Below are 25,612 nucleotides of genomic sequence, written 5' to 3'. Positions count from 1 at the left end.
TCTAATGTAGAGTGCCAAGCACTTTGTGGCAATCACAAGCCATTACAAATTCAGAGACTCCACCTCTTCTGGGCTTGGTTGCCATTGGATAATTTTTACCTATTTGTGATCAGTTTAGTTCTTAATTGTCCATTTAAACTATTCCAAAATTCACTGCTCTCAGGCCTTATACCACATATTTTTCTCTCCCCAATATGCAGCAGATGATACCACCTTCTACTTTTCTGAGAAAAATCCAAACTATCAACTAAACATCTTTTTCTATATATACATCAGAACCTACGTTTACCTCTTTTTCTTTGGTCCCAAAAAGAAGTATCACTTTTTCTTTTAATACTAATCTCTTAATATATTCTGATTCTACCCTTCCTACTTCTTATGGAACCTCAGTCAATCTTGTATTCCCTCTTTATTAATATCTGAAACAGACTCCCTAATGATTCTTTCCACTCCATTCAACCCTTTTCTTACTTTAATAAATGCGTACTGCAGCCATGCGATGGAATATTATTCAGCAATAAAAAATGAACTATCTCCCTGGCCAGGTGGCTTAGTTGGTTGTAGCATCGTCTCATACACCAAAAGGTTGAAGGTTTGATTCCTGGTCAGGACATGTTCCTGGGTTGCGGGTTCAATCCCTTGTCAGGGTACAAATGAGAGGCAGTCAATCAGTTTTTTTCTCTCTCACATCTCTCTCTCTCTCTCTTATCAATGAACATGTCCTCGGGTGAGGATTTTTTTTTTTTAAAGAGCTATCAAACCACCACCACCAAAAAAAAAAAAAAAAAAGAAAGAACTTTAAATGCATATTGCTTAGTGAAAGAAGCCACTCTGAAAAGGCTACATACTGTATGGTTCCTATATGACATTCTGGAAAAGGTATAACTATAAAGACAGTAAAAAGACCAGTGGTCGCCAGGAGTTTGGGGAGGGGTGAAGAGAAGGATAAAACAGTGGAGCAAGCACAGGGAATTTTAGGGCAGTGAAACTATTCTGTGTGACACCATTATGGTGGATTCATTACATTATGCGTTTGTCAAAACCCATAGAACTGTGTGCACAGAGTGAACCCTAATGTAAACTGTGGACTTTAGTTCATAATAATAATAGTGGACCAGTATTTGTTCACCATTGTAACACATGTACCACACACTAAAGCAAGATGTTACTGGGGGAAATTTGAAGTAGAAAGGAGAGCAGGAATACATGGGAACTCTGTACTTTCTGATCAGTTTTTCTATAAACTTAAGACTGCTCTAAAAAATATTAAGAATTAATCTAAATTTAAATAAATGATTTAGAATAACCCTTAGCCTATTAAGCAGAGGTAGCTACTACTAATAAATTTTTATATTTTCAATGTCTCTGGTTATATTTTGTTTGCTCTTTTCTTTTGTTGATAATGTTCCAGTTAAAGGTGAGATCATATGGTATTTGTCCCTCACCGCCTGGCTTATTTCACTTAGCATAATGCTCTCCAGTTCCATCCATGCCATTGCAAAGGGTATAAGCTCCTTCTTTCTCTATGCTGTGTAGAATTCCATTGTGTAAATGTATCATAATTTTTTGTGAGACATTGAAATTAAGAACATTGTAACAATAGCCAGAGGAGAGTGGGGAGGGGATAGTGGGGAGAGGAGTCTATAGGAGCTACTATAAAGGACACAAGGACAAAATCAAGGGGGAGGGTGGAGGTGGGGGAAGGAGGTGGGACTGGCTGGGGTGGGGTGGAGGGATGGGGAGAAAATGCAGACAATTGTAACTGAATAATTAATTAATTAATTAAAAAATTATATTTTATTTTTATTCATATTTTTAAAAATACTTAGAACTTTTCCTTCATTCTGCATTACCCTCTAGTCATATCTGTCTCCTTCAGTCATTCAAAAATATTTATTGAATATCAACCACATGTCAGACTCTGAGAAAGTGCTAAAGGTTTGAACAAGAATAAGACGTGTTCTCTAACTTCAAACAGTTGGCAGAATAGAGGAGGAGTAATATAAACGAACAGGCAATTACAGCAATCTCCTACTCCTCAACTTTAATTCATTTTCAACCTACTCTGTGTAATCAGACTCTGTCCTATCATGTCCACTGAAACTATCCTAGCCAAGTTCACTAAATGACTACCTTGTTATGAAGTCCTTACCCAACTTCTCTGCAGATTTTAACACTTTAACTCTACTTTTTCTTAAGCTCTCTTGTCCCTTGGCTTCTAAATAACCCCACTCTTTTTTTTTCTTTCTTTCTTTCTGACTGCTTTTACTCTTCTCCTTGGCCATAGGTGCTAATGTTCCCTAGGGCTCTGTTATTGTACCTCTTCTCTATTGTATAGCTCCCTGGGTAATCCCATGTATTTGCATGGCTTTACCTACCACCTGCTGACTGAGGACCTCCAGATCCATATATCCAAGTCCCCTTGATAGCTCCCTCCCCATCCATGGCCAAGGCTAAAGGGGCCCAATTAGGAAATATAATTCTTAACTCTTTCCCTCTTTCATTCCTCATAGCCACATATTATCAATTCTAGCTCCCTATGTTTTTAAACTATCCCCTTAATTTGATATTTATTGTCACTACTTTATCATTTATTTTGTGGATTACTGAATGGCCTCCTAACTGGTCTCCCTGCTTCTCATCTTGCTGCTTCCAACATATGCTCCGTGCTGCCACCAGAGGACTTTCTCTGATACAAATCTCATTATGTCACTTTCAGCAGAAAATTGCTGTGACTCCCTATTGCATATAAGATGGTAATGCAGGGTCAGCTTCATGCCTGCCTCTTAATTTATCGCTCATCACTCACCAGTTTCCAGTTTTAAATAACATGCCAGTGCCAGTTCAAGAGCCCAATTATAGAAAAGCCTCATGGGGTACAATATAATGATTTATCTTAAATTACTGAACCCACAAACTTCTCAGAGTTCATAACTCTGTGGTTGCCCAGGTCTAGGGCTTGGCTCTGGCCCGACCATACTTCCTCACTGCTATGACAAAACTCCTTCTATATGGGATATAGAAGAGAGCCCATATAGCTCTCTACAAACTTCCCTAACCCCAACATAAAACCAGCAGGACAATGGTGTCTGTACTTGACATATTGAGGGCCAGCCCAAGTAGTACCAAAACTACAAAGGATCCTTGAGAAGTCTGGTATGGGCTGGGGAAATCTGTTAATAGCACACTTCAGGGTGGTGATAAGAGAGCCTCAGGGCCAAATTAAACCAGAAAAACAAATATTTATCCCAGGTGGCTTCCCGTAGCCTTGCCGAAATGGAGAATGAGAGTCACATCTGTGTCATAGCCAGGAAAATGGTAGTAAATATTAGGTCCAAAGATTGAGGCAAAGTCAAGGACCATGCAGGTTAGAGGCAGGAAGATGTCAGGTATGCTGCAAGGTCAAGTAAAATGGTTCAAAATGAAACCTGGACCACGTGCTATGTACTGAAGATGCCTTACAACACAGCCTTGGCTCTGTCTTGCAGTGTTCCTCTCTAGCCCCCTTGTGGGTTTAAATAGGAACAGTGTAACAGTGATAGCACCGACCTGATGTCACAGTGATATCAGGACTCAGTTTGATTCCCAGATCCCCGAATCAGGCAGGGGATAGCCAGAGACAAGACTTCTCCAGATACCATTTACTAACGGGAAGCAGTCACCCTTTCATATCCTTGTGTCTGATTATATGGCTTTGGGACTTGAAAAAGTAAAGACTGAAGCTAGCGATTGGCCATTCAGGATAGGGGGGGGAGAAAGGGAGTAAGCAGGCCCTGCCAAGCAGTGCTCAGCTTGTCTGCTATGGGATGGATCTTCTGGCCAAATGAATGCATGGTCCAGGTCACAGCTAAAAAGGCCTTCAAAAGCAGCACAGGGTCTCCTCCATTTATCTTGTGTTTCTCTTCCCATCCTCCTAAGAGTTCTTACTACATTACAGAAACTGCTCCCAGATTGACCTTTTACTACAAAGTGTCCAGCTGCTGCTGAGAAGTTTGTTCTGGCTTATGTGTTCCAGAAAACAGAACAGGTCAGCTTCTCCTACAACAAACTGGCTGACCCTAAGTTTTCATTTTATGACAAGACTTTGGTGGAAGCTGTGAAGAAGGGAGATCGCTGGGTGCACTTGTTTTTCCTCTCGCTCTCATTGTGCCACACTGTGATGTCAGAGGAGAAAGTGAAAGGTGAGGAGGAACCCGAGGCCTCGTGGACTGAGAATATGTCACAGAGTCTAAGCTGGTTGGAGGCGGGGGTGGTTTGATATCATTTGTAATGACTTAATCTATAAAAGAACCTTCTAATAGGAAGTGCTCCCCAGCAATGGAATGGATAGTCATTAAGTAATGAGCTCCTAGTCAGTGGAGATATTCAAGTGGAAAGCAACCCCTTGGTCTTAAAAAGATTCAGTCATAGCACAAAGGGTCAAACTTTGTGCTATCTAGGGTCTTCTGATCTTGAGACCCTGTGATGTTGTCATAGAGTCCATCTGAATTGTTCCCAAGATCAGCCCCACGGTCTCTGACAAGACTTCCTGAAGGGTGAATAGGGTTGTCCTTCTGTAACTTCACAGGAAGGTATCCCCACATATCCTAGTCTCTCTAATAACCAAATACAGGGTGGGGCGACAGTAGGCTTACAGTTGTGAGTGCATGAAACAGACTTTATTCTTGTATTATTGTTTATTAATTATTGCATTATTTTCCATATGAATAACTCTAGACCTACTGTTGCCTCACCTGTATATATCGTCCATGAATTTTTCCAAACCTTTTTTAGAAACAATGAGAAATGACTGATTATAAATGAAGAAGACTTTTCTTAACAAACAATAATTTAGGCAGCCAAATAAATCACATAATTTAAAATTAATGGCTCTTTATATAAAACAGCTATTAGTAACACCTTAACTCTGTATATTACCTTAGTTTTGTAAATCGCTTTCATTTCTATCATCTCCCACAATGCTCACAGCAGAACAAGGAAAATGATCCCAGGCTTGAAGGAAACTGAAGCTAAAAGGGATTAAATGACTTGCCTAAAATTCTATAGCTAAGAATGGCAGAGATGAGATAAGAACCCAAATTTCACGTCTCCTGACCCCATGAGCTCCTATCCCACCACAGGTCCTTCTGGGCCCAATATTCCAACAAGTTGCTGTTACTTGGAGCATATTTGGACCTGTCTGTTTACTACCTTGAATGACAAGGTAGGAAACACTCTAGAAAATAGTCTTGTTGTCACATAGATATATCTTACGAATAACTTTTTAAAAATTAAATTGTCCTCCAGAAGAGAAATAATCCTAAACAATCCACTCAGGTTGTGGTGAAATTCTAAAAGAGGAGCTCAAGAAATGTCTTGAGTAATATCAGAGTGAAAGACGGTTCAACAAAGCGAGTCACTTAGCTTCCCAAGGTGAGAGTTTCGACGATGACAGTACTCATTCATACAGGTTTTTAATTGTTTATGAACCCATCAGCATTATTATCTGTTAGTGGTATTTATTTAAAGTTTGGCCAGTCTTATACAAGAGCCCTTTATGCAGGGCCATCCGCATGAGCCTCACCCGGGAGATTTGTTAAAAATTCTATTCCTTGGGCCCTCCTCCCAGATTTTGTGACTCTGGATTCAGTGAGCTTGGGTAGGGCCAAGGAATCTGCATTTTAACAACCCCCCCCAGGGCCATCTTTGCCCAGTAAAGTTGGAGAGTAACTGCCTGTGTTTTGTTCATCTGTATGTATTGCATGCACCGCGTTCCCCTGTAATACTAACTCAGGTCTGTGAAATGAGTTGAAAATATTGGGAAGAAAAAAACTGACTTGTTCTTTACAACTTGGCCTTTTAGGGCCAAACCATGAGGAATTTTTGAAGAAAAATGTCCCTTCTTGGGCTCCATTTTTATTTAAGCCATTTGGCGGACAGTATCACTTCTGGGTGGACTTCAGCTGCACATCTCTGTGGGCTCTGATTGCCCAATTCTCTCCTATCAGGTGAACTGGTGTACCAGGCTCAGTCCCCAGATGAAGGTGCCCTGGTCACTGCTGCCAGGAACTTTGGCTTTGTGTTGCGTTCCCGTACGCCCGAGACCATCACAGTAGTCGAAATGGGGAAAACCAAAGTCTACCAACTGCTGGCTATTTTGGACTTCAGCAATGTGCGCAAGAGGATGTCTGTGATTGGTGGGTGCCCTCCTAGTGGGTCCTCTCCCCTTATTTGTCTTTCATGTACTTTTACACCTTGACTTTCTCTTCAATATGCACACAAATGTTTTCTGCCCTCCACATACCTTCTCACAGGTACTATGTCTCCAGTACAAACACAGAGCCATTCCCACTTTCTCTGTCACGTGTCTTCATGTTACCTTGTATACACCAGTGGGGCCTTGCTACTATATGGTAGGACCCTACTTTAGTGTTCCCGAGCAGTGGCTTGTAAGAGCACTTAAAGCTAAGAACAGAGAATAAATGCACAAAGCCTGAACTTAAAGTAAGAGATGGGGGCAGAAATGTAAGGGAAATTTTTACTATCTTTTTCTCAATTAGTTTGAGTCATTCTTCATCCTTGGTCCTTACTAGGTGTGAGTCTTGTTATGCAACTTGAACTTGAGAAGCTAAAAGTGATTCTGCATCGGAGTCTTCCACAGGTGATATTGAACCCATGGAAGAACTGGTTCCATAAGGTCCTCTCTCACTCATACCAACCTTTACCATATCCGTTATCCTGTATGGCCACTCACTGAGTGTTTATTCCCCAAATATGTCAGAAACAAATGTCATGGGAACAGCCTCCTGCCACCTCTCAGTGGTCCAGACAAGTTCTTGTAACAATGGGCCTATCTGGTTACTTTGCTTGATTTGCTTATCCTTAGTGAGGACACCTGAAGGTCGGGTAATGTTGTTCTGCAAAGGAGCAGACACCATCCTTTGTCAGCTGCTTCATCCATCCTGTACATCCCTCAGAGATGTGACCATGGAACATTTAGATGTAAGTGTTTAGGTTGTGGGGGAGGGAAGCTGTGGGCAGTTCTGTGTATCTGGATATGTGTCCACATGTGCCCATTTTTCAGTGTGTTTCCATATGGGATTTGGGGTCCATGTCTCTTTAATTGATGGAAGAATAAAAACTACCCCATTTTGTGGTATTCTCATTGACCACATTGTCAAGGAGTTGGGTGACACAGGATCCCAGTGGCATGACAAGGATTCTTCCCATGGTAGCACTCAGCACAATCAGAATAGTTCTCTCTTCAATTTCTTGCTCTGGAGGTCCTGCGGTCCTCCAGAATTTGCTTCAGAATCGGACCTGCTGGTATGGGAGGCCCCCACCCCACCAGCCATAATGGGAACAGGTTGTTTTAGGGTATGGAGCAGAAAGCACTAGGCATGAGCTATTTGGGGGACCATTATCTATTATCTACAGAATTAGAATCCCAAGGGTACCTCCCCACTACCTACCCCACTCCACTTGCACCCTCTAGGATTTGAGACATATCAAAAGGAGAGAGTGGCTCCAGTCTGCTGGCAGTAGGAAGGAAAAACAGATCCATATTCTCTGGGGTTTCTACCGTTATATCTGGATATATGGAGGGTTGGGGGAATAGGACAGGGAATGCAGTGAGGAAAGGGCAGATCAGGAAAATACTTTAAAGGGAAAATAGATTAGGGAAAATGCTATTAGGCCATTTTAGCTTGACTCTTTATTAACACATAGTCAGAAATCAAAGAACAAATGGCTGATAAGCACATGAATGATTTCTAGTGTCATTAGCCATTAGAGAAATGCAAATGAAAACCATAGATACTACTTCAAACCACTAGAATAGCTAAAACAATAAAGGTGACCAGGCAGTAATAAGTATTGGTAAGGAAATGGAGAAACTTTAACCTACTTACATTGCTGATGGGAATGTAAAATGATGCAGCCATTTTGGAAAACAGTCTGGCAGTTCCTGAAAAATTTAGACATACAGTAATCATATGACCTAGCAATTCCACTCCTAGGCATGTTCCAAAAGAAATGAAAATATACATCCACACAGAAACTTGTACACGAATGTTCACAGCAACACTATTCATAATAGCAAAAAAGTAGAAAGAACCCAAATGCCCATCAATGGATGAATGAATAAATAAAATGTGTTATATCCATACAATGAATTATTCAGTCACAAAAAGGGCTAATGTACGGACACGTGCTACAGTGTGGATGAACCTTGAAAACATTGTGCTAAATGAAAGAAGCCAATCACAAAAGGCCACATATTGTATGATTTCATTTATATGAAAAGTCCAGAATAGGCAAGTCTATAGAAACAGAAGGTAGATCACTGGTTGCCAGGGGCTGGAGAAAAGGGAATGGGAATGCCTGCTAATAGGCGTGGGGTTTCTTTTAGGGGATGATGAAAATGTTCTGGAATTAGATAGTAATGATGGTTGTACAACTGTATGGATAATTTTTTTTAAAAAGACACTAAATTGGTTCCACTTATATGTGAGATCATGTGGTATTTGTCTTTCATTGTCTGGCTTATTTCACTTAGCATAATGCTCTCCAGTTCCATCCATGCTGTCATGAAGGGTAGGAGCTCCTTCTTTCTCTCTGCTGTATAGTATTCCATTGTGTAAATGTACCACAGTTTTTTAATCCACTCATGTACTGGAGGGCATTTAACCAGAAACATTGAATTAAAGAACAAATCGACAGTAACCAGAGGGGTGGGGGGAAAGGGATAATGGGGGAAATGAAGGGAAGGGCCATCAAGGAACATGTATAAAGGACACATGGACAAAGCCAAAGGGGATAGGTTTGAGGATGAGAGGTGGGGATGGGTGGGGTGGGGGGCCAAGATGGAGTGAAAATGGAGACAACTGTATTTGAACAACAATTAAAAAAAACACTGAATTGTATACTTTAAAAGGCTGAATTTTATAGTATCTACATTATATATCATATATAATATGATATATATATATTAAAAACACATTATATAGTGTTTTTAAAAGTTGGTTGTATCCCACACAGGATGGCTCTTAAGTCTTCCCAGAGGCCACAGCATTTCTTATGGGCTAGTCTGAAACTCTTATCTTTTAATTTTCCAGAACACTTGAACTAGGTTCTCTTCTCAGAGAGCATTCCCACAGACCGGCTGAGAAGGGGGTCATAGAACTGTTTCGGATCTTTCGGCCTGCTTCCTACTACCAGCCTTAACAGGAGGCTTTTAAAAAGAAAACCGAATTAGGTCCACTTCAATGTTCACCTGTAAAAAAGGAAAATTTTTTGTTGTTTAGCTTGTCTCTTTTTTTGTTATCCAAACAAGGATATTTTTGATGTACAGTTCTGTGTTATTTCAGATAACTCAAATATCAGAAGAAAGATTGTGGCACTAAATTGCCTTTGTAATATGAGAATGTATTAGTACAAACGAATAAAATATACTATATAAAAAGAGCAAAAAAAAAAAGAAAAAAGAAACCCACAGTGGAGCCTAACTATGCTACAATTAACCACTAATGGTAAACCTAGCAGTCAAGCTCCAAAACCCCACCGATACAGAAGCATAGCCCCAGGTCGTCTAGAACAAGGAGCAGCCAACAGGCCTTACAAGAACAAGTGGCAGTCAGGATTTGGCCCCAGGGTCCTAGTTTGCCAACCAGAAAAGAAAAAGAGAAGGGACGAGTGAGAAATACTGTTAACACAGGCTGCTAAATTACTTGTTGAAGGATTGAGAATTTGTCAGTGTACTGTTAAGCTTGCCAACTCCTGTTATTAGTATCCTATGCAAAATCAGTTTCTGCCATATCTTTGCCTTCCTAAGAAATCTCTAAGATCTCTCAGGCTTCTGTTTCATAGCTTTACCTGCCAACAGTACAAAGGTTTCCCTGTATAATTCCTGAGTGTTTGACGTTAGCTCTATGGCGTTCTCTGCATATACTTCCTTATGTTAATTTTACCTGACAGCTAATATCAGACACTCAGGAGTTACACAGGAAACTAAGATCAAAATATTAAGATGATAAATTCTCTTTTTCTTTGTTCTTATAATGCCAACATGAATTATTTGAAGCTCACTATAACAACGATCCTGTAGAATTGTTATTCATGAGCAATTCCCAATACCGAAATCTGCTTCTAACCCACCGTCAGTTGGATATGAGTTCTATGCTAAACCACTCACATTCTCACCCAGCCCTCCTGTGACCAAGAGTATACTTCTGCAAGATAGCTATGATTAGAATATATCTTGGTGGCCAAGGATGAAAAAGATGCTAGCTTACCCAGAGAGCATTTCGGCAGTGGCCTCATTAACACTGCTGAGTGGACCAGCTGTAGACAAGTACACATTGAGTGTGCTACTTGGAATGCCCATTGAATACCTGATGAAGAAAAGCAGAGACAGAGGAAAATAAAATGAAGGTATGGTTGTAAAAAAATAATAGTACCATTGATTACTTTTTATAACAATTCCTTTTTTCTTACTTTTTTACTTCCTTCGTTCTCATATTATAGACATCATTATCCTCTCTGTAAGAGGTGAATTATTATCCCAATTTTACAAGAAAGAAATCTAGAAGGCTTGGTTTTTCCCAGGGTCACACAGCAAATTAGCTAACTACGGGTTAGCTAAAACCTAAAACCTTCTATCTGTCAGAAGTATTCTCAAACTTTACCCCCAGCTGCGCTGGCCCAATCCATAGGACATTTTGCTGAGAGAATTCAACAGTTGTTTTCTGATGAGGCTAACCATTAAACCCTATTTCACAGGCAGACAGGACCTGTGGGGTCAGTCTGCTGCTCTCTTAACTCAGCCCAGACTCAGTGCAGGCCCACTCAGTGCACACATGTCTTTCAGGAATTTGCCAGGGAAGGCCTTCGCACCCTCATTGTGGCCTACCGAGAATTGGACAATTCATTCTTCCATGACTGGAGCAAGAAGCACAGTGAAGCCTGCTTGTCTTTGGAGAATCGGGAAAATAAAATATCAACTATCTATGAAGAGATCGAAAAAGACTTGATGGTTAGTGTGAGGAAGCCAGGGACAGACTGGGGGCTCCATGGGGGATGGCAGTCAGCAGACTGAGCAAGAGCTCTGAGAGTGGCTTCCAGCAAATCCATAGGTTCAGACTCTCTCTGGACACTGGATACTGGAATCCAAGCTAAAACAGGGTATCCTGGATCTTTGAGCTCCATAAGTAATGAAAAATGCACCAGTTTAAATTTCATCTTTCTGGCAGTGTTTCTTATCCCAAAGCTGCTCACCGAAACTAAGTAATCTGGGAGAAATCGGGATCTGAATAATGCACAGATTAGATAATTCAGAATTAATTGATGGAATACTCAAGACAAAAATATTCACTCATTCATTTGACATATTTATTAAGGGCCTCCTACATGCCAGGCACTATTTTAAGTCCTGAGCACACAGCAGTAGACAAAACAGACTAAAAAGTAATGTATATAGTATGTTACTATAGCATAGTAAGTATGTGAAAGTGCTGTGGGAGAAAGTAAAACCATGAAGAAACCTAGGGAGTATCAGCATGTGTGTGTGTGTGTTGAAGAGGGCAAAGCACAGCTGCGTAGTCTTCACTGTGAGGGAGAAATCTGAGCTGAGACCTCAAGAAGGTGGCAAGCCAAGCAGAGCTCTGGGGGATTAGCTTGACAGAAGGAATGGCGAGAACAGAGGCCCCGAAACAGAGCGGGCCTAACTGTGAAGTGAACAGCAAGGCAGCTAGGGAGGGTGGTACAGTGAAAGTAAGGAGGAGGGAATAAAAGGGCATGAGACAGAGAAGTAGTGGAGGGTCCTGATAAGCCAACGTAAGAACTTATAGTGAGATATGGAAAACTGTAGAAGAATTCAGCCAGAGAAGTGGCGTGATAGCTTTTAAAATGGTCTCTCTGGCCACTGCGTTGAGATTGCACTGGAGGGGCACAAGCACAGACCCAGGGAGACCAATTAGAAGGTAGCTGCAGTAACACAGTTGTGAGATGATAATGGCTTGAACCAGCTAGCAGTAGTGGAAGCTGTGAGGAGGGGTCAGATTCTTTTTTTCCCCTTTTTATTAAATTTATTGGGCTGACACTGGTTAATAAGATTATGTAGGTTTCAAGCATACAATTCTATGATACATCATCTACATATTGTATTGTGTGCCCACCACTCAAATTCTGTACATTTTTTAAATGTGGAGCCAACAGAATTTGCTGATGGATTAGATTATAGGATATAAGAAAAGCAGAAGTTGAAGATGACTCTCAAGTTTTTGACCAGACTAATACAGGCTGGCTCTGTTATAAAAAAGAAATTACTGATACCAAATGGGAAAATTTGGAGATCCCAAAGGTCACAAATGTTCCATAGTCAGTTCTGTGGTTAGTAGTTCTAGACTGTGCTTCTAGGGGCCTAACAGAAATTAGTAGTTTGTCTGTCAGTTCCTCAGACTCCGTCCTGGGGCCCATCCCTGTGGTCGGCACTGCTGGAGTATCATAGGGAGAAGGCAAGGTGTTGGACTGAGATGCTTTTAATCTAGTTATTTCCTTTTCCATGGGAAAGGGCCTTGGGAACCTTAGGGATCCATAGTAGGTACAAACAAAAGAAGATCACCCAAGCTTTTGTGGGGTTGAAAGAAAAACTAGAATGGGATATAGGGGATCCCTTGTCTGGAACCCTCACTTTTGGAGACCAAAGCCAGGAAGCATGCTATGAAGCAAAGCAGAAGTGAAGGTGTGTTGAGAGGAACAGATGGCTTAGAAGCAGGACACAGCATCATGTATGACCTGGGCAAGTCTCTTCCCTCGTTGGTCCCTCAGAGTCTGTTTCCGAATTTGGTTTCAGCATGTGGTTGAAAGCTGCATCTATGGGAGAGTAGAGTGTGCTGAGTTTTGTACCATCGGGGTCCTCATGCCAGGACAGGGCCAACTTACTAAGGAGGAGGCTGAGGTGCCAGTTGAATTGTTGGGTTGCACTAAATGCTGTGACTCTCCTTCTTCCTCACTCACTGATGTCTCTGTTCGAAGCTGTTAGGGGCCACAGCCATAGAAGATAAGCTGCAGGATGGAGTGCCTCAGACAATCAAAGTGCTGAACAAAGCCAAAATTAAAATATGGGTTTTAACTGGAGATAAGCAAGGTAAAGGGGAGCACCTCACCCGACCGATCCTCTTCCCTATCCTCCTTAGCCATTTCTTCTTTTTCTTTTTTTTTTTCTTATCCATTTATTTGAAAAACATCTTATAATACAGGTCAAGTCCTTGTAGGACAACTCCATTCTCAGTCTTATAAACAATTTTCTAACTACATACTTTATGCCAGATGCGGTATTAGGCATTGAGGACACAGACATTTGTCATCCAGGAGCTTACAAGCTAAAAATTTTAGAGTTGTCCTTATCTATACCCTCTTTGCTGTCCCAAAGGTTCTCACCTTGTCCCATCAGTTCCTCTGAAAGATCCTCTTGGCTATGTTATTGTCTTAGCTCGGCCTTTGTCCCCTGTTGGCTAAACTTTTGCAAAAACTTCTGAACTACTCTCTGTCTCTTGCCCTTATTAACTTCAGGATAGCCGACTAACAACCATCAGTTTACCCTTTCTAAAACTTTCTACTTTTATGATGTTACTCCCCTGCTCAGGTACCTACAGCAGCTTTACGTGGTAGGTCGTTGAACTCCACTGTCTGGCCTTCAAGTCTTCCATAATCTGTTGCTGCCTACACATCCTTATCTCCCTCCTAATGAGACTATTATCTTCCGTGTCCCATAACAAACCAATTCCTACTCTGGGGCCTCTGGGTTTGAAATGCTTTTCTTCCCCTAGACAAGTCTTACTCATCCGCAAGGCCTTTCTCCAAGAAAGTTTTATGATAATTGCCACTCTCCTCTGAATATTAACACCACTTGCAGCCAAGGTTCAGGACTTACTTTTTTTTTTTTACTTTTTTTCCTTTAGTATGAATTTATTCCGAATTTCAGGGTTTTGATGTAAAGACTACAACCTAAACATATTTCAGTCTCCCGTAAAATCTAGCATAGAAATGTGTGCGATTCTGTTCAAGGAAATACTTCCAGATTGCCTGGAGAAGTGGACACAAACTGGAATTGCTTTAAGAAACAGAAGGCTTTATAGAGAAGGCTAAGCCAGAATGATCCTACTTATTGATAAATAACTTGCAAGTCTGTACCAAGTAGTCAGTCTCCTGTGGATGTTTCAATGTAGTCTCCGCTGACTCATGAAAAATACACTGACTGCAACCAGGGCAAGTGTGGACCAATGGGCTCTGTAGCCCACCGTTACAGTCTATGTAGTTGTACACTGTGAAAACACCTTGTTCTGGCCAACGTGCACCCCGTGTTCCCCCTCCCTGCAGAGACTGCTGTGAACATCGCCTATGCCTGTAACATACTGGGGGATGAAATGGATGGGCTGTTTATCGTGGAAGGCAAGGATGATGGAACTATTCAGCAAGAACTCAGGTACAGATGAGAGAGCTGCCACAGCCTGTCCCTGGACACAAGATTTCTCACCCATCTCTTCACCTATCACGGCCCCACACTACCCGAAGGAATAGAGAAGAAAAGGAGGAGGGGGAAACAAAAAACCTAAAGTAGTTGAGAGAATTTTGTGAAGAAGCATTAGGGCTCAAGAGGTTGGAGTGGGGGTGGTGAGGTGGAGCAGTGTGGTGTGCGGATGGTCAGGGACCTAAGGCTGTGGCAGGTCTCAGGAGACAGACAGGCCCGAGGTGCTTTGCAGAGGCTCTGTATCTGCCTTGCCCGTTTTCACTCTGCAGCACATTTTCCTTCTAAGTTCTGGGGCTTCAGGTCAGACACTGACCACAACTCTTGGCTTTCAGGTCAGCACTTAATAAGATGAAAGCCGAACCTCTACTGGAATCAGACCCAATAAACAATTACCTCTCCACGAAGCCCAAAATGCCCACCAGGATACCTGAGGAGGTGCCCAATGGCAACTATGGCTTGATCATCAATGGCTACAGTCTGGTGGGCAACACAGAGCTACAACCCTGTTCTCTTTTTCCAAGGAACTTTTTTCCTAGGTCCACCCCACTTCAGGGAAATTTCAAGACCCATGAGTCACCCTATTTCCCCCTTCTGTCTGCTGCCCTTGCCTGACCAACACCTTTCCCAAGCCTTCTCTAGGCAGGAATAATGAGGAAAGAGAAGCCAAGGGCATATTCCTTCCTTGTTTAAATTCTTCACTACTGATGTGGCCTGTCCCTTAGGGGAAGAGGGGAAGTGAGCAGAAGCAAGTCTTCCAAAAAGAAACTTGGCCTTACAGCCCAGTCAATTGATTAGACCCAGTGAGTGACCCTGATTGGATTCCCACTGAAGGATGGATCAGATGTGAGGATGCTTAGAACTAACGTGGGAGCTTGGCCTCCTTTGGGGGTGGAGCACCTTGGGAACAGCTATGCCTGACCTCTGTAGTACAGGAGAGTATGGAGGGGAGGGGAAGGGCCCCGGAAGATGAACCTGAAATGTGGGTGTGTCCTGGTGCTACAGGCCTATGCTCTAGAAAGGAACCTGGAGTTGGAACTGCTGCGAACAGCTTGCATGTGCCAGGGGGTGATCTGCTGCCGGATGACACCCCTTCAGAAGGCCCAGGTGGTAGAGCTGGTGAAGAGGTACACAAAGTGGGTGACACTGGCCATCGGGGATGGGGCCAATGACGTCAACATGATCAAAGGCAAGTGAGGGGTGTGGGGCTGTAGCCCCTAGGCATGGGCTTGCCCTTTCCTTCCTCTATGGACAAAACTGACCTGGGTGACACTGTGTTGCTGACTCCTACTCCTGCATCTTCATTCATGCTCCTCTATGCCTGCGTTTCCACTTTCACACATGCATACATCAACCCATATCCACAGTTATGCAAACACATTTAGATGCATTCACTTAACACTCGTACATGTTTAGATACAGCTCCCACAAGGACCCATGAATATCTTTCTGAGATGGCATCAAAGCCTGCAGAAAGGACCCCGGGCAGCAGTCATAATCTGTTTTCTTTTTTGAAGCCTATAGGCCTGAGCAAAGTTAGGCTGAAGACAGGGCCACCCAACCAGGGAATTAGCTGTGAGGCCCAATGCAGAGATCTTTTCCTCCTAAGGCACTGTTCCAGGGAGCTTGCCCTGACTCTCCTGGCTGGAGGAGAATAGCAGACTTACTGATGCTTTAGACCAATAGAAGCAAATGGCAGAAACTGGTTTTAATGTCAGCTGAATGTTTTCAGCCTCCAGCAACTGGTATGACATCTCAGAGGTCCTCCAGTCCAGCCTCTCTCCCTACAGGAAACACTAGCAGATATTCCACTTCAACACTAAGAAGTGTTCTTTCTCTCTTCCCCAGTTTCTAGAACTTCTCTAGTTGTTAGGGCCTTAAAGATTTTAATTGTTCCCTTAAGCAATGCAGAAGGTCTCTGTGCCAGAAAATCAATGAATTTGGCTTATACTATAACAGACTAATTAAAAGTTTTAGGAACTTCAGTCTTATCTTCCATCAAGTATAATCCTTGCTTTATACAGGAAAAGGTCTTGTTAGGCCTCCTGGAGAACACTGACAAAGTATGCACATCACTTATTCCTCCCAACAGTTGGATTTTAGCTCCTTAGATAAACTTAGGTAATTAAATATTGTGTTAGATCGGCATTCATCCTGCATTTTTAATTGATTTAAATGGCTTCAAGAGATATCAAGAAATTTTTACCTCAACATCTGGACAGTAGGACAGAGCCCAGATGGCTAGAGTAGGTGCAAGGAACATCCTGGACAACTTTCCAGAGCTGGACATGCCAGGCATTCTTGAGCCGCAATGCCCAAAACAAATGGCAGATGAAGGAGCTGTTTTCTGGCTTGTGGGGAGGGGCAACCCACTAAGGAGAAAAGGCTCCATGAGCAAGGGTCATTTTGGGCTGGGCCTAACGGTGTTTTCCAATGTAAAATAAGGGATTTGTGCACCATGATCTCAGCCTGCCTTTTATGATTTCCAGGCTGGGAGCCCTGCAAACAAGATCCATGCTGAGAAGCTTCTGGGGTTTCTTTTGCAGCTGCCCACATCGGGGTCGGCATCAGCGGCCAGGAGGGGACGCAGGCCATGCTCAACAGTGACTTCTCCTTCTCCCAGTTCCACTATCTCCAGCGTCTGCTCTTGGTCCATGGCCGCTGGTCTTATAATCGCATGTGCAAGTTTCTCAGCTACTTCTTTTACAAAAACTTTGCCTTCACTCTGGTGCACTTCTGGTATTCCTTCTACAACGGGTTCTCCGCACAGGTAGGAGGTCAGATGGCATTTCCTACTTAGGTCAACTGGGTCTTCTCTAGTCACTCCCACTTCAGCCAGCTCAGACTTTCTTCTCCCTGCAGTGACCAAATTTATGACATGCTGCCATCCATTCGTAAAGCTCCTTGCTTAGGCTTGCTTGCTCCATCTCCTGGCCCTACACTTAACCTTAGATTTCCAAACCCTAACATATCTGGCCTGGCTCTGACTTGGCCTTGACTCCTACCTTCAGACTCTCCCATAAGATATCTTCACCCTTTCCCTCTAACATAGAGACCTAGAGATTCCAAGCACTTGATCTGGGAGTTTTCCTTTCTTTCTGTTTTTTTAATCATCCAAAGTAGTCTTTATGTGATGTGGATCCCGGGGCTCGGGATCCATGTGTTGTGGCTGCAATGGACAAATTCACATGGACTACAGAAATCCTGTGGAGAAAAAGGAACGGCATGGCCACTCTCTGAGTGAGAGAGGGCAAGAGGGCCAGAGAGCCAGGAGCCCTGCCTGGACAGGCTTTTATTGCTTTTCTGGGTACATTACATTGAGGATGGTCCTCATTTACTATGCACAGGTTCTGCTGTAGGTGATTACCTTTTACAGATAACAAAGGAAAGAATGTTGTTAATTACTTCAAAGAGAAGGATGATGCAGATCAAGGGGAAAGTGGTTGAACAGGTTACACTCCATACTTGGGAGGTTTAGCACAGACTTTAGGAAGTTACTTTAGAGATTTGCAATAAACATTTGCTGCCTCAATCCAGGGTGAGGGAGTTTTAGCAAAAGCAAGTGTCATAGCAGCCTAAGTACAATGCAGGCCTGATTCCCCATGGGAAAACCTATCCATGGGCGTGAGTCCTGTGTGCTGGACCTTGCTCCCCACTGGCTTTTCTGAGTGGGGGCTGGGCTACATTTCCCACGCGTGGAACGCTACCCTATATTTATGGAACAGGCTAAGCCTCAAGGGGCCTCTGGGTCTTACCAAATAGGCTGGTTGTGGTGTTCACCCACGGCCATACTTGGAAACACAGCTTCCCTTTATTTCTCCCTCCCCACCTTTACACTCCCCCCAGAAAAACACACTACTGTTGCTCTAATGAAAATTTTTTTTTGCCCTGGCTGGTGTGGCTCAGTGGATTGAACACCGACCTGTGAACCAATGGGTTACTGGTTCAATTCCCAGTCCGGGCACATGCCTGGGTTGTGGGCCAGGTCCCCAGTGGGGGCGCTTGAGAGGCAACCACCCATTGATGTTTCCCTCCATCTCTTAAAAAAAAATTTTTTTTAACTTTAAGAGAAAGTTTACCACCCAGGTGACCTTCTGCACCTAGCCTATCATTCTTACTCTGCTCATGCTTAACAACCACAGTTCTGGGGATGCAAAGGGGTGAATTAGCCCTGACTAGTGTGGCTCAGTTGGTTGGATGTTGCCCTGTGAGGCGAGAAGTCACCAGCTCAATTTCCAGTCGGGGCACGTGCCTGAATTGCAGGTTTGGTCCCCTGTTGGAGAGTGTATGAGAAAGTGGCCCATCAATGTTTCTCTCTCACATCAGTGTTTCTCTCCTTCTCCTTCTCTTTCTCCCTCCTTTCCCCCCTCTATGAAATAAATAATTGTTTATTTATTTTTTTTTAAAAAGAAAGAAAAAGTAGTGCTATAATAAATCTTGAATTTCTAACTGGGCAGGTCACGGTGGATATTCACACCCCAGACCTATAACTTTTTTAGTGAAAGCCTTAACTATTGTTCTTGTGCTCTAGGTCTGCTCTAATGAATTAATTCCACATTTAAATGTGAAATCCCCCACACAGGAGAGATGACACCTGGATTTCCAAGTTCCACAAGAAGTCCCTTCTCCTATGAGAAGTTTCTCAGGAGTCTTTCAAAGATTCCCAAGAGAAATGAGCTCTGGAAAAACTCTCTTGGAGGTCCCTACTACTATCTCTGTTGCCTTGGGCTCCAGGAGGAATGGACCAGTCAGCAAACAGTAGTAGACTAGTACACCCCCAGTGTCTAACAAAGCAGGTCTGGTTTGTGGGAGGTGCAGGTGTGTGTGTGTATGTATGTGTTGCTGCTGACCTCTTGTGGTTAGTAAGGAAAGGAGCCCTCTCTTGGCCCAGGATGGAGCACCTAGCTAGGGAAGGGACATTAGGTTTATTCTGCTTGCCAATGTTAGAAAGTGTCCGGTGTTATAGAAGCTACTGAATGCCATAAAGCAGATAAAGAAAAAAGCCCAGAGACATACAGCCTGGGAGTGCAAGGGTATAGCTAGCATTCCCCAGCAGCCACTCTGGGTCCTTTCTGTGTAAGGAGGGAGTTTGTAGGTCATGGTAGGGTTGGCCCAAATCAACCTTGTGAGGTTGGCCACAAATAAACTTGATATAGCCTTGCCTCAGCCTGGTAGCCAGAGTTCTAAATAGAGTAGGACCAAATAGAGACTGGAGTCGGCCTTAGATTTCTGAAATTCAAATCCTGTGCTAAGTTAATGTAGTGATGGGTGAGTGGGGGGCAAAGAAGGCTCTCTTGGACCTGGGAGGTGGAGATGAGACTTTATAGAAGAGCTGAATCTAAGAAATCTCCTTGGTATTCTTCCAGACAGTTTATGATACCTGGTTTATCACTTTCTACAACCTGGTCTACACCTGCCTCCCTGTCCTGGGCTTGAGTCTATTTGACCAGGTAAGACTAGAAGCAAGCCTCTTAGTCAGGGCTGAAGCCCCTGGGCCCATGAGGGGTATTCTCAAGAGTAAGAAGGACAGAAAGAGCTGGTTCTATGAAGTGAAGTCTAAATGGAATCATTTCTAGAGCAAGGAAAGGAGCTCATCGCCTAGAGAGGTATCATGGGATAAAGTAAAGAATCCTCCTCCACACAGAATAATCATCAGTCTTAGAAATCCAAGTTTTCTTGCATCCATTTTATCTTTGTAGGGAGAGATGTGGAAAGTGCTGTACGGTACATTGAATGTGTACAAAGTAGTGAAAGGAAGTAGTCATTGGGGCAGGACTAGGGAAAGCAAGGGGCTCCGAGAGATGAGAAGCCATACAGAGACAAGGAGATAAGCCAATGCAGGGAGACCCAGGTGAGGGTCCTTGAAGGCCAAGCATGGGAGTAGGGGTACGATACCTTCGAGTTATACGGAGTCAGCCTAGAGGAGCCGTCTGTCCCTGTCAGCAATTTCCTGGGCTTTGGGGGTCCTGGTGCCCTACTTCTTCCTCCTCTTCTACCCCAACCTCCAGTCCTGGGCACATGGAATAGAAAAGGAGTCTCCAAAGAGGAATAAAGTAGCCGAGAGAGGACACCAAGGGGTCATGGTTCCTGATCTCCATTAGGGTAGGAAGGAAAATTCTCCATGGAGCAGCTGCCAGCCTCAGAGCCACAAGGGGGATGAGCAGTGTCACTCAACAGCCCTGACAAGTTTCAGTGGTCTAATTTTAGGGATCCACAACCTCTCCAAACAAGCCCCAAGCTTTGTCATCCAGGGTTTCAGATTTAGGATATGAGAATGATGCAATGTCATCCACATAAAGAATCCTCTTTCCTGAGTTCACTGGTAGCTATGGGAATAGGAGGAGCATCACAGAACATGGGTACCTCCAAAGGACTCACTGGTCCCCACTGGCTTCCCCCTCTCCTCCCACTGGCTTTTGAATTTTCAACTAAAGGAAAACTTAAACTGAAGACTGATATCCCAACTGCCTTTCTCTCTCCGAGAACCAGTCCTCCCTTCCAGCTACCCCAATCCTAATTGCCCCCCTTCTTAAAGTCCCCAATTCTAACTGCCTCTAGGTCCTTCCCACCATCTTGATCTTCTCCTAGCTTTCTTGCCTAGAGAGTAGGACTTCAGGAAGTGTCTCTGGCCACTTCTCTGTTCTCTGGTTCCACTTCTCAAGTAATCCGTGAGGAAGTTCCTAGGTAGCCTGGCAGCAGACTCAGTGTGGGGAGAAGCCTCTGCTCTGATGGAAACGGCACCTTCCTGAGCCTTCCTCCTTATCCTGTGGTGCTTCCAGGATGTGAATGAAACATGGAGCCTATGCTTCCCAGAGCTGTACGAGCCAGGCCAGCACAACCTCTATTTCAACAAGAAGGAATTTGTGAAGTGTTTAGTTCATGGGATCTACAGTTCCTTCGTGCTGTTCTTTGTTCCCATGGGGACCGTTTTCGACTCAGTGCGCAGTGATGGGAAGGAAATCTCTGACTACCAGTCCTTCTCCCTGATAGTACAGACCTCTTTGCTTTGGGTGGTCACAATGCAGGTGCGGACAGTGGGCAGGGCAGGGTAAGGAGTTTGGATGGGGAGACTGCCTGGAAGAGAGGGAGGGAAGGAAGGAGGGGAGGTGGGAAGGGAGAATCCTTCATTGCAGAACTGGAGAAGGGAGGTGGCTTATACAACATTGTACAAAAGAGGGTGTTTTTCAGATTGCCCTGGAAACAACCTACTGGACGATGATAAACCACCTCTTCACCTGGGGCAGCCTGGGTTTCTACTTTTGCATCTTATTCTTCCTGTACAGTGATGGCTTGTGCCTAATGTTCCCCAATGTCTTCCAATTCCTAGGTAAGGCTCTGCCCAATGTGTGGCAAGCGGGTGGGAAGTAGGAGTGGAGAATGTGAACCAATATACTTGCTTAATAAATGTTTACTAAGAAGCTATTACTCTGTGCTAGGTTCTGTGGATATAAATAGGAATGACACATAGTCTCTGCCCTAAAAGGACTCAAAATCTAGCTAGAGGAAATATTTTACCTTATAGAGTTTTTAAGATACTTTCAAATTTCTTACCTAATTTGATCTTTACCAAGCAGCCTCTGGGGTAGCCAGGGCAAGAATTATTAGCACCATTTTAAATGACTCAAATCTAGGTCTCCTGGTTCCCAGTCCAATATTCTTTCCACTGTGGAGTACTTACTGCCTTGCTGCCTCCCACGTTAATTTCCCTGTCTCTCCTCTCCACTCTGATGAGGACAAAATGCAGAGAGAGTAGGTATGTAGATATAGCTGGCCCCCACCTGTCCTCCAGCCTTTCATTTTTTCCCTTCCAAAGTCCTCTATCCCATTTGTGTGTCCAAACCAAGGCTCCAAGCCTACCCCCCTCCTCTCCTGCCTTGCCCGGCCTTTAGAGGGAGACAAAGGCATGTGAATGAATTCACAGTGACTTTGGCTGTGCAAAGGACCTCAGTGCAATTCTTTTGCTTTTATATTATTTCTCAGGAGACTAGACTGTCTCCAAATCAGTACTTCCTTCTTTGGACTGCAGAGGTATCTAAGTTTTGGCTGACAGCCCCCTTCCTCTAGGCTTCAGTTTAGCCTTTCCCCTCCTGGCTCATTGATTACAGGTGTGGCAAAGAACACTCTGAACACGCCACAACTGTGGCTGAGTATTGTCCTCGGCATGGTCCTCTGCATGTTGCCTTCCATTGGGTACCAGTTTCTCAAACCACTATTATGCCCCTTCAGTGTGAATAAGGTAAGTAGAACAGGGAATCTACCCAGATATATAATTTGTGATCTTCTTTGCTTTTGCCTCTGTGGATAAAACCCTGCCCCCTATGCTCTGGCTACAGGTTATTGATGGAATTCATCACATGAGACATCCACCACCACTCCCAGTGCTGCATAAAGACAAACATTCAACCTTTCGGCGTTCTGCCTATGCATTCTCCCACAAACAGGGCTTTGGGCCCCTCATCACTTCTGGCAAGTTTATGAAGTCCAAGTGGCCCAAGAAAAAGAGTTCTCTTTTTAAAAAGTAGAAGCCTTTAGGGAAACCCCAAAGGAATCAGTCATTGCTCTTCCTCCCATCTATTTACCTAACTTAGTAAGGAAAGCTTAGAGTCCCTGGGAAAGCGGCCTAAACCTGCTCTCCCACTCCAAAGGCTCGGCCTCTTCCTTCCCTGGAAGGCTGTGCCCATGTAAGGTGAGGAAAAGTAAAGAAAGAGCTCCCAGCATCTGTCAGAGTTGCAGTATTTCAAGAAAAGTTTAGGCCTCCCTTCTATCAACCCTTCTAAGTTTTAGTCCAGACAAGCAACTGTGGAAGTAGTGGGTGAAGAGGGGCAGTGTGTGGAAAGGAAAAGAAAATGGAACCTAAGAGCCTTACTCTGGGCTCTGTTCTCCATACCCGGAGCACCCATCAACCTTGTCAGAGCCCGACACAAACAGTCCCATTCAGGCACTCTTCTCAGGTTTATCTGGGGGTTAAGAATGAGTCTTTTGCTTCCCTTGGGTAGCAAAAGGAGGGGACAGTTGTGAAAAGTTGGTCACAAGAAGCTAAAGGAAGTTTCTGTACCAAAAAAAGTAGGGGGAAGTAGTTCTTGCCTTAAAGGCAGCTCAAGATTTTGCCTTCCTCCCCTCTCATTGATGCCTCTGACCCCAAAACTGATACCTTTTCAGGCCTCAGAACTTAGAGGGAGAGACTTCAGGGGGTTAAATCTTTTCTTGAGGGGACATAGCCATAATTGGCAAATTTGCCTTCATTCCATAAAATTAGTTTGCGGAGAAATTGTATGTACTTGGGAAATTGTAAGAAGTTGATGGCGTAATAAATTGCTTATTTTGGAGTAGAGAGATTTGTATGGTGTGTTGGGGTCCCAGGGACAATAACATAGTCCAAGCAATACCATTGAACCACATACCCCACCATCCTCCCACTTCAAATTAAACCAGTGTTTCCCTCACCCACCCTTTCTCTCCTGTTTAAACCCATGCCACTCTTCTGCCCCTGCTGCTAAACTCTATCTTGACCTTGATATGACCACATCTTTTAACAGTGTAGCTCTATCCTCTCAGCATGCCTTACATATTGATTCTTAAAGCTCAGTACTAGGTTCTCTGCTCATCCTTCTCTGTACACTTTTCCCGAGTGACTTCATCCAAACTCATGACTTCATTTACCAACAAGAAGTCCTCAGTGCTCTCTCTATCCAATATCCCTCTTCTGGAATCCAGATCCACTTTAAACTGACTCTGAGACCCTTTACTTAGTTGAATCTCAGGAAACTCACACTCAACCCACCAACCTGCAATTATCATTTTCCCCCAAAATTTCATCCCAGGATACCACTACCATCATCCCCATCACCCAAGGCAGAATAATGGGAATCATCCTATGGTCTCCCTCTAGTCAGATGTCTAATAAGTCATCAAGTAATATAAATTCTGCACCTTCACTAGGTCTTGTTTTCAGTTCCCTCCATTATTGCTACCATTGTCCTTGTTCAGACTCCGATCATCTCTCTTCTGGATTACTGCATAAAACCCCCCAGCTTACCTTCTTGGCTTCCTCCTGTCCAATGCATCACCGGAGTAATCTGCCTAAAACTTGATCACGTCAAGCCCCAGCTTCAGATCCTTTAAGGGCTTCCCATGTCTTCTGGATCAAGTTAAAATGTGGACATTTTACTGTTGAGCCCTCTCTAGCCTCGTCTTTCACTACTCCTCCTTCTGCACTCCTCCTAATCATGCTATTTCTGGTCTTCATGCCATCAAACTGCTCTTCCCATTCCCCAAGTGCTCCCCCTCACCCCTTCTTCATCTGGCAAATTCCTAGTCACCCTTCAAAACTCAGAATAATTGGAACTAGATAGAGGTGGTGGTTGAACAACACTTCGAATGTATTAAATGCCACTGAATGGTATACTTTTAAATGGTTAATGTTATGTTATGTGAATCTCACCTTGATTTGTTTTAAAAGAAACTCAGATTAGGCATTGTCTCCTCCAAGAGCTTCCCCTAATTCCTCATGTGATTTATGTACCTGTCATATTTATTCAATTGCTGCCCTGTGAATACCTCTAACAGTGACACATTTCACAGGGCATTTTAATCATTGATTTACTTGTCTATTCATAGCATATAATGGGTCTTTAATAAATATCCATTGAATGTACAAATGAAATGAAAGAATTGAAATCTGCTTCTCTGCCTATTTTTATTTCCCTAAATAGCACCACCACCCAATAAACACTTCAAACCAGGAGCCTGGAAGTCTTTCTGGACTCCTCCCTTCTGGGTTTCTAATCCAATCCATTCTGTTACCAAGTTCCATTTACTCTGTCTTACAAATGTCTTCAAATCTTTCCCTTCTTATTCATCCTCAGTCCCACTGCTTTCATCATTTCTTGCCTAGATCATGGTACCATCCGCCTCTCTGGTCCTCTTGCCTCTGACTCTGCCTCTTTCCAATTCATTATCCACACCACAGAGAATGATCTTTCAAAAGTACAAATCAGATCACGACATTTGCCAGTTTAAAACCCTTTAGCGACTCATCGTAGCTTCCCTTCCTTGGTGCTGCCTACCTCTCCAATTTTGTTCCTTCAATTCTGCCATACCAAACTATTT

General features: G+C 43.5%; 1 protein-coding gene across 1 annotated transcript in view; it reads left to right on the top strand.

Moving 5' to 3' along the window:
• Positions 1-24,779, top strand: part of LOC112304394 (phospholipid-transporting ATPase FetA) — a 65,618-nt gene extending 40,839 nt beyond the window's left edge. Inside the window, exons 13-26 of the mRNA XM_053922910.1 lie at positions 4,016-4,181; positions 5,988-6,176; positions 6,866-6,981; positions 10,847-11,011; positions 13,012-13,123; positions 14,356-14,461; positions 14,839-14,986; positions 15,509-15,692; positions 17,050-17,273; positions 19,870-19,953; positions 21,283-21,528; positions 21,692-21,830; positions 22,609-22,739; positions 22,837-24,779. Of these exons, the coding sequence (XP_053778885.1) occupies positions 4,016-4,181; positions 5,988-6,176; positions 6,866-6,981; positions 10,847-11,011; positions 13,012-13,123; positions 14,356-14,461; positions 14,839-14,986; positions 15,509-15,692; positions 17,050-17,273; positions 19,870-19,953; positions 21,283-21,528; positions 21,692-21,830; positions 22,609-22,739; positions 22,837-23,025 (2,199 nt within the window). The 3' untranslated portion in view covers positions 23,026-24,779. The remainder of the gene's footprint in view (positions 1-4,015; positions 4,182-5,987; positions 6,177-6,865; positions 6,982-10,846; positions 11,012-13,011; positions 13,124-14,355; positions 14,462-14,838; positions 14,987-15,508; positions 15,693-17,049; positions 17,274-19,869; positions 19,954-21,282; positions 21,529-21,691; positions 21,831-22,608; positions 22,740-22,836) is intronic.
• Positions 24,780-25,612: the final 833 nt, after the last annotated feature.

The sequence above is a fragment of the Desmodus rotundus genome, chromosome 1, assembly GCF_022682495.2.
Source record: "Desmodus rotundus isolate HL8 chromosome 1, HLdesRot8A.1, whole genome shotgun sequence".
Taxonomy (NCBI): domain Eukaryota; kingdom Metazoa; phylum Chordata; class Mammalia; order Chiroptera; family Phyllostomidae; genus Desmodus; species Desmodus rotundus.
Note: the sequence above shows the minus strand (reverse complement) of the source record. Positions and strands in the feature narration are given on the sequence as shown.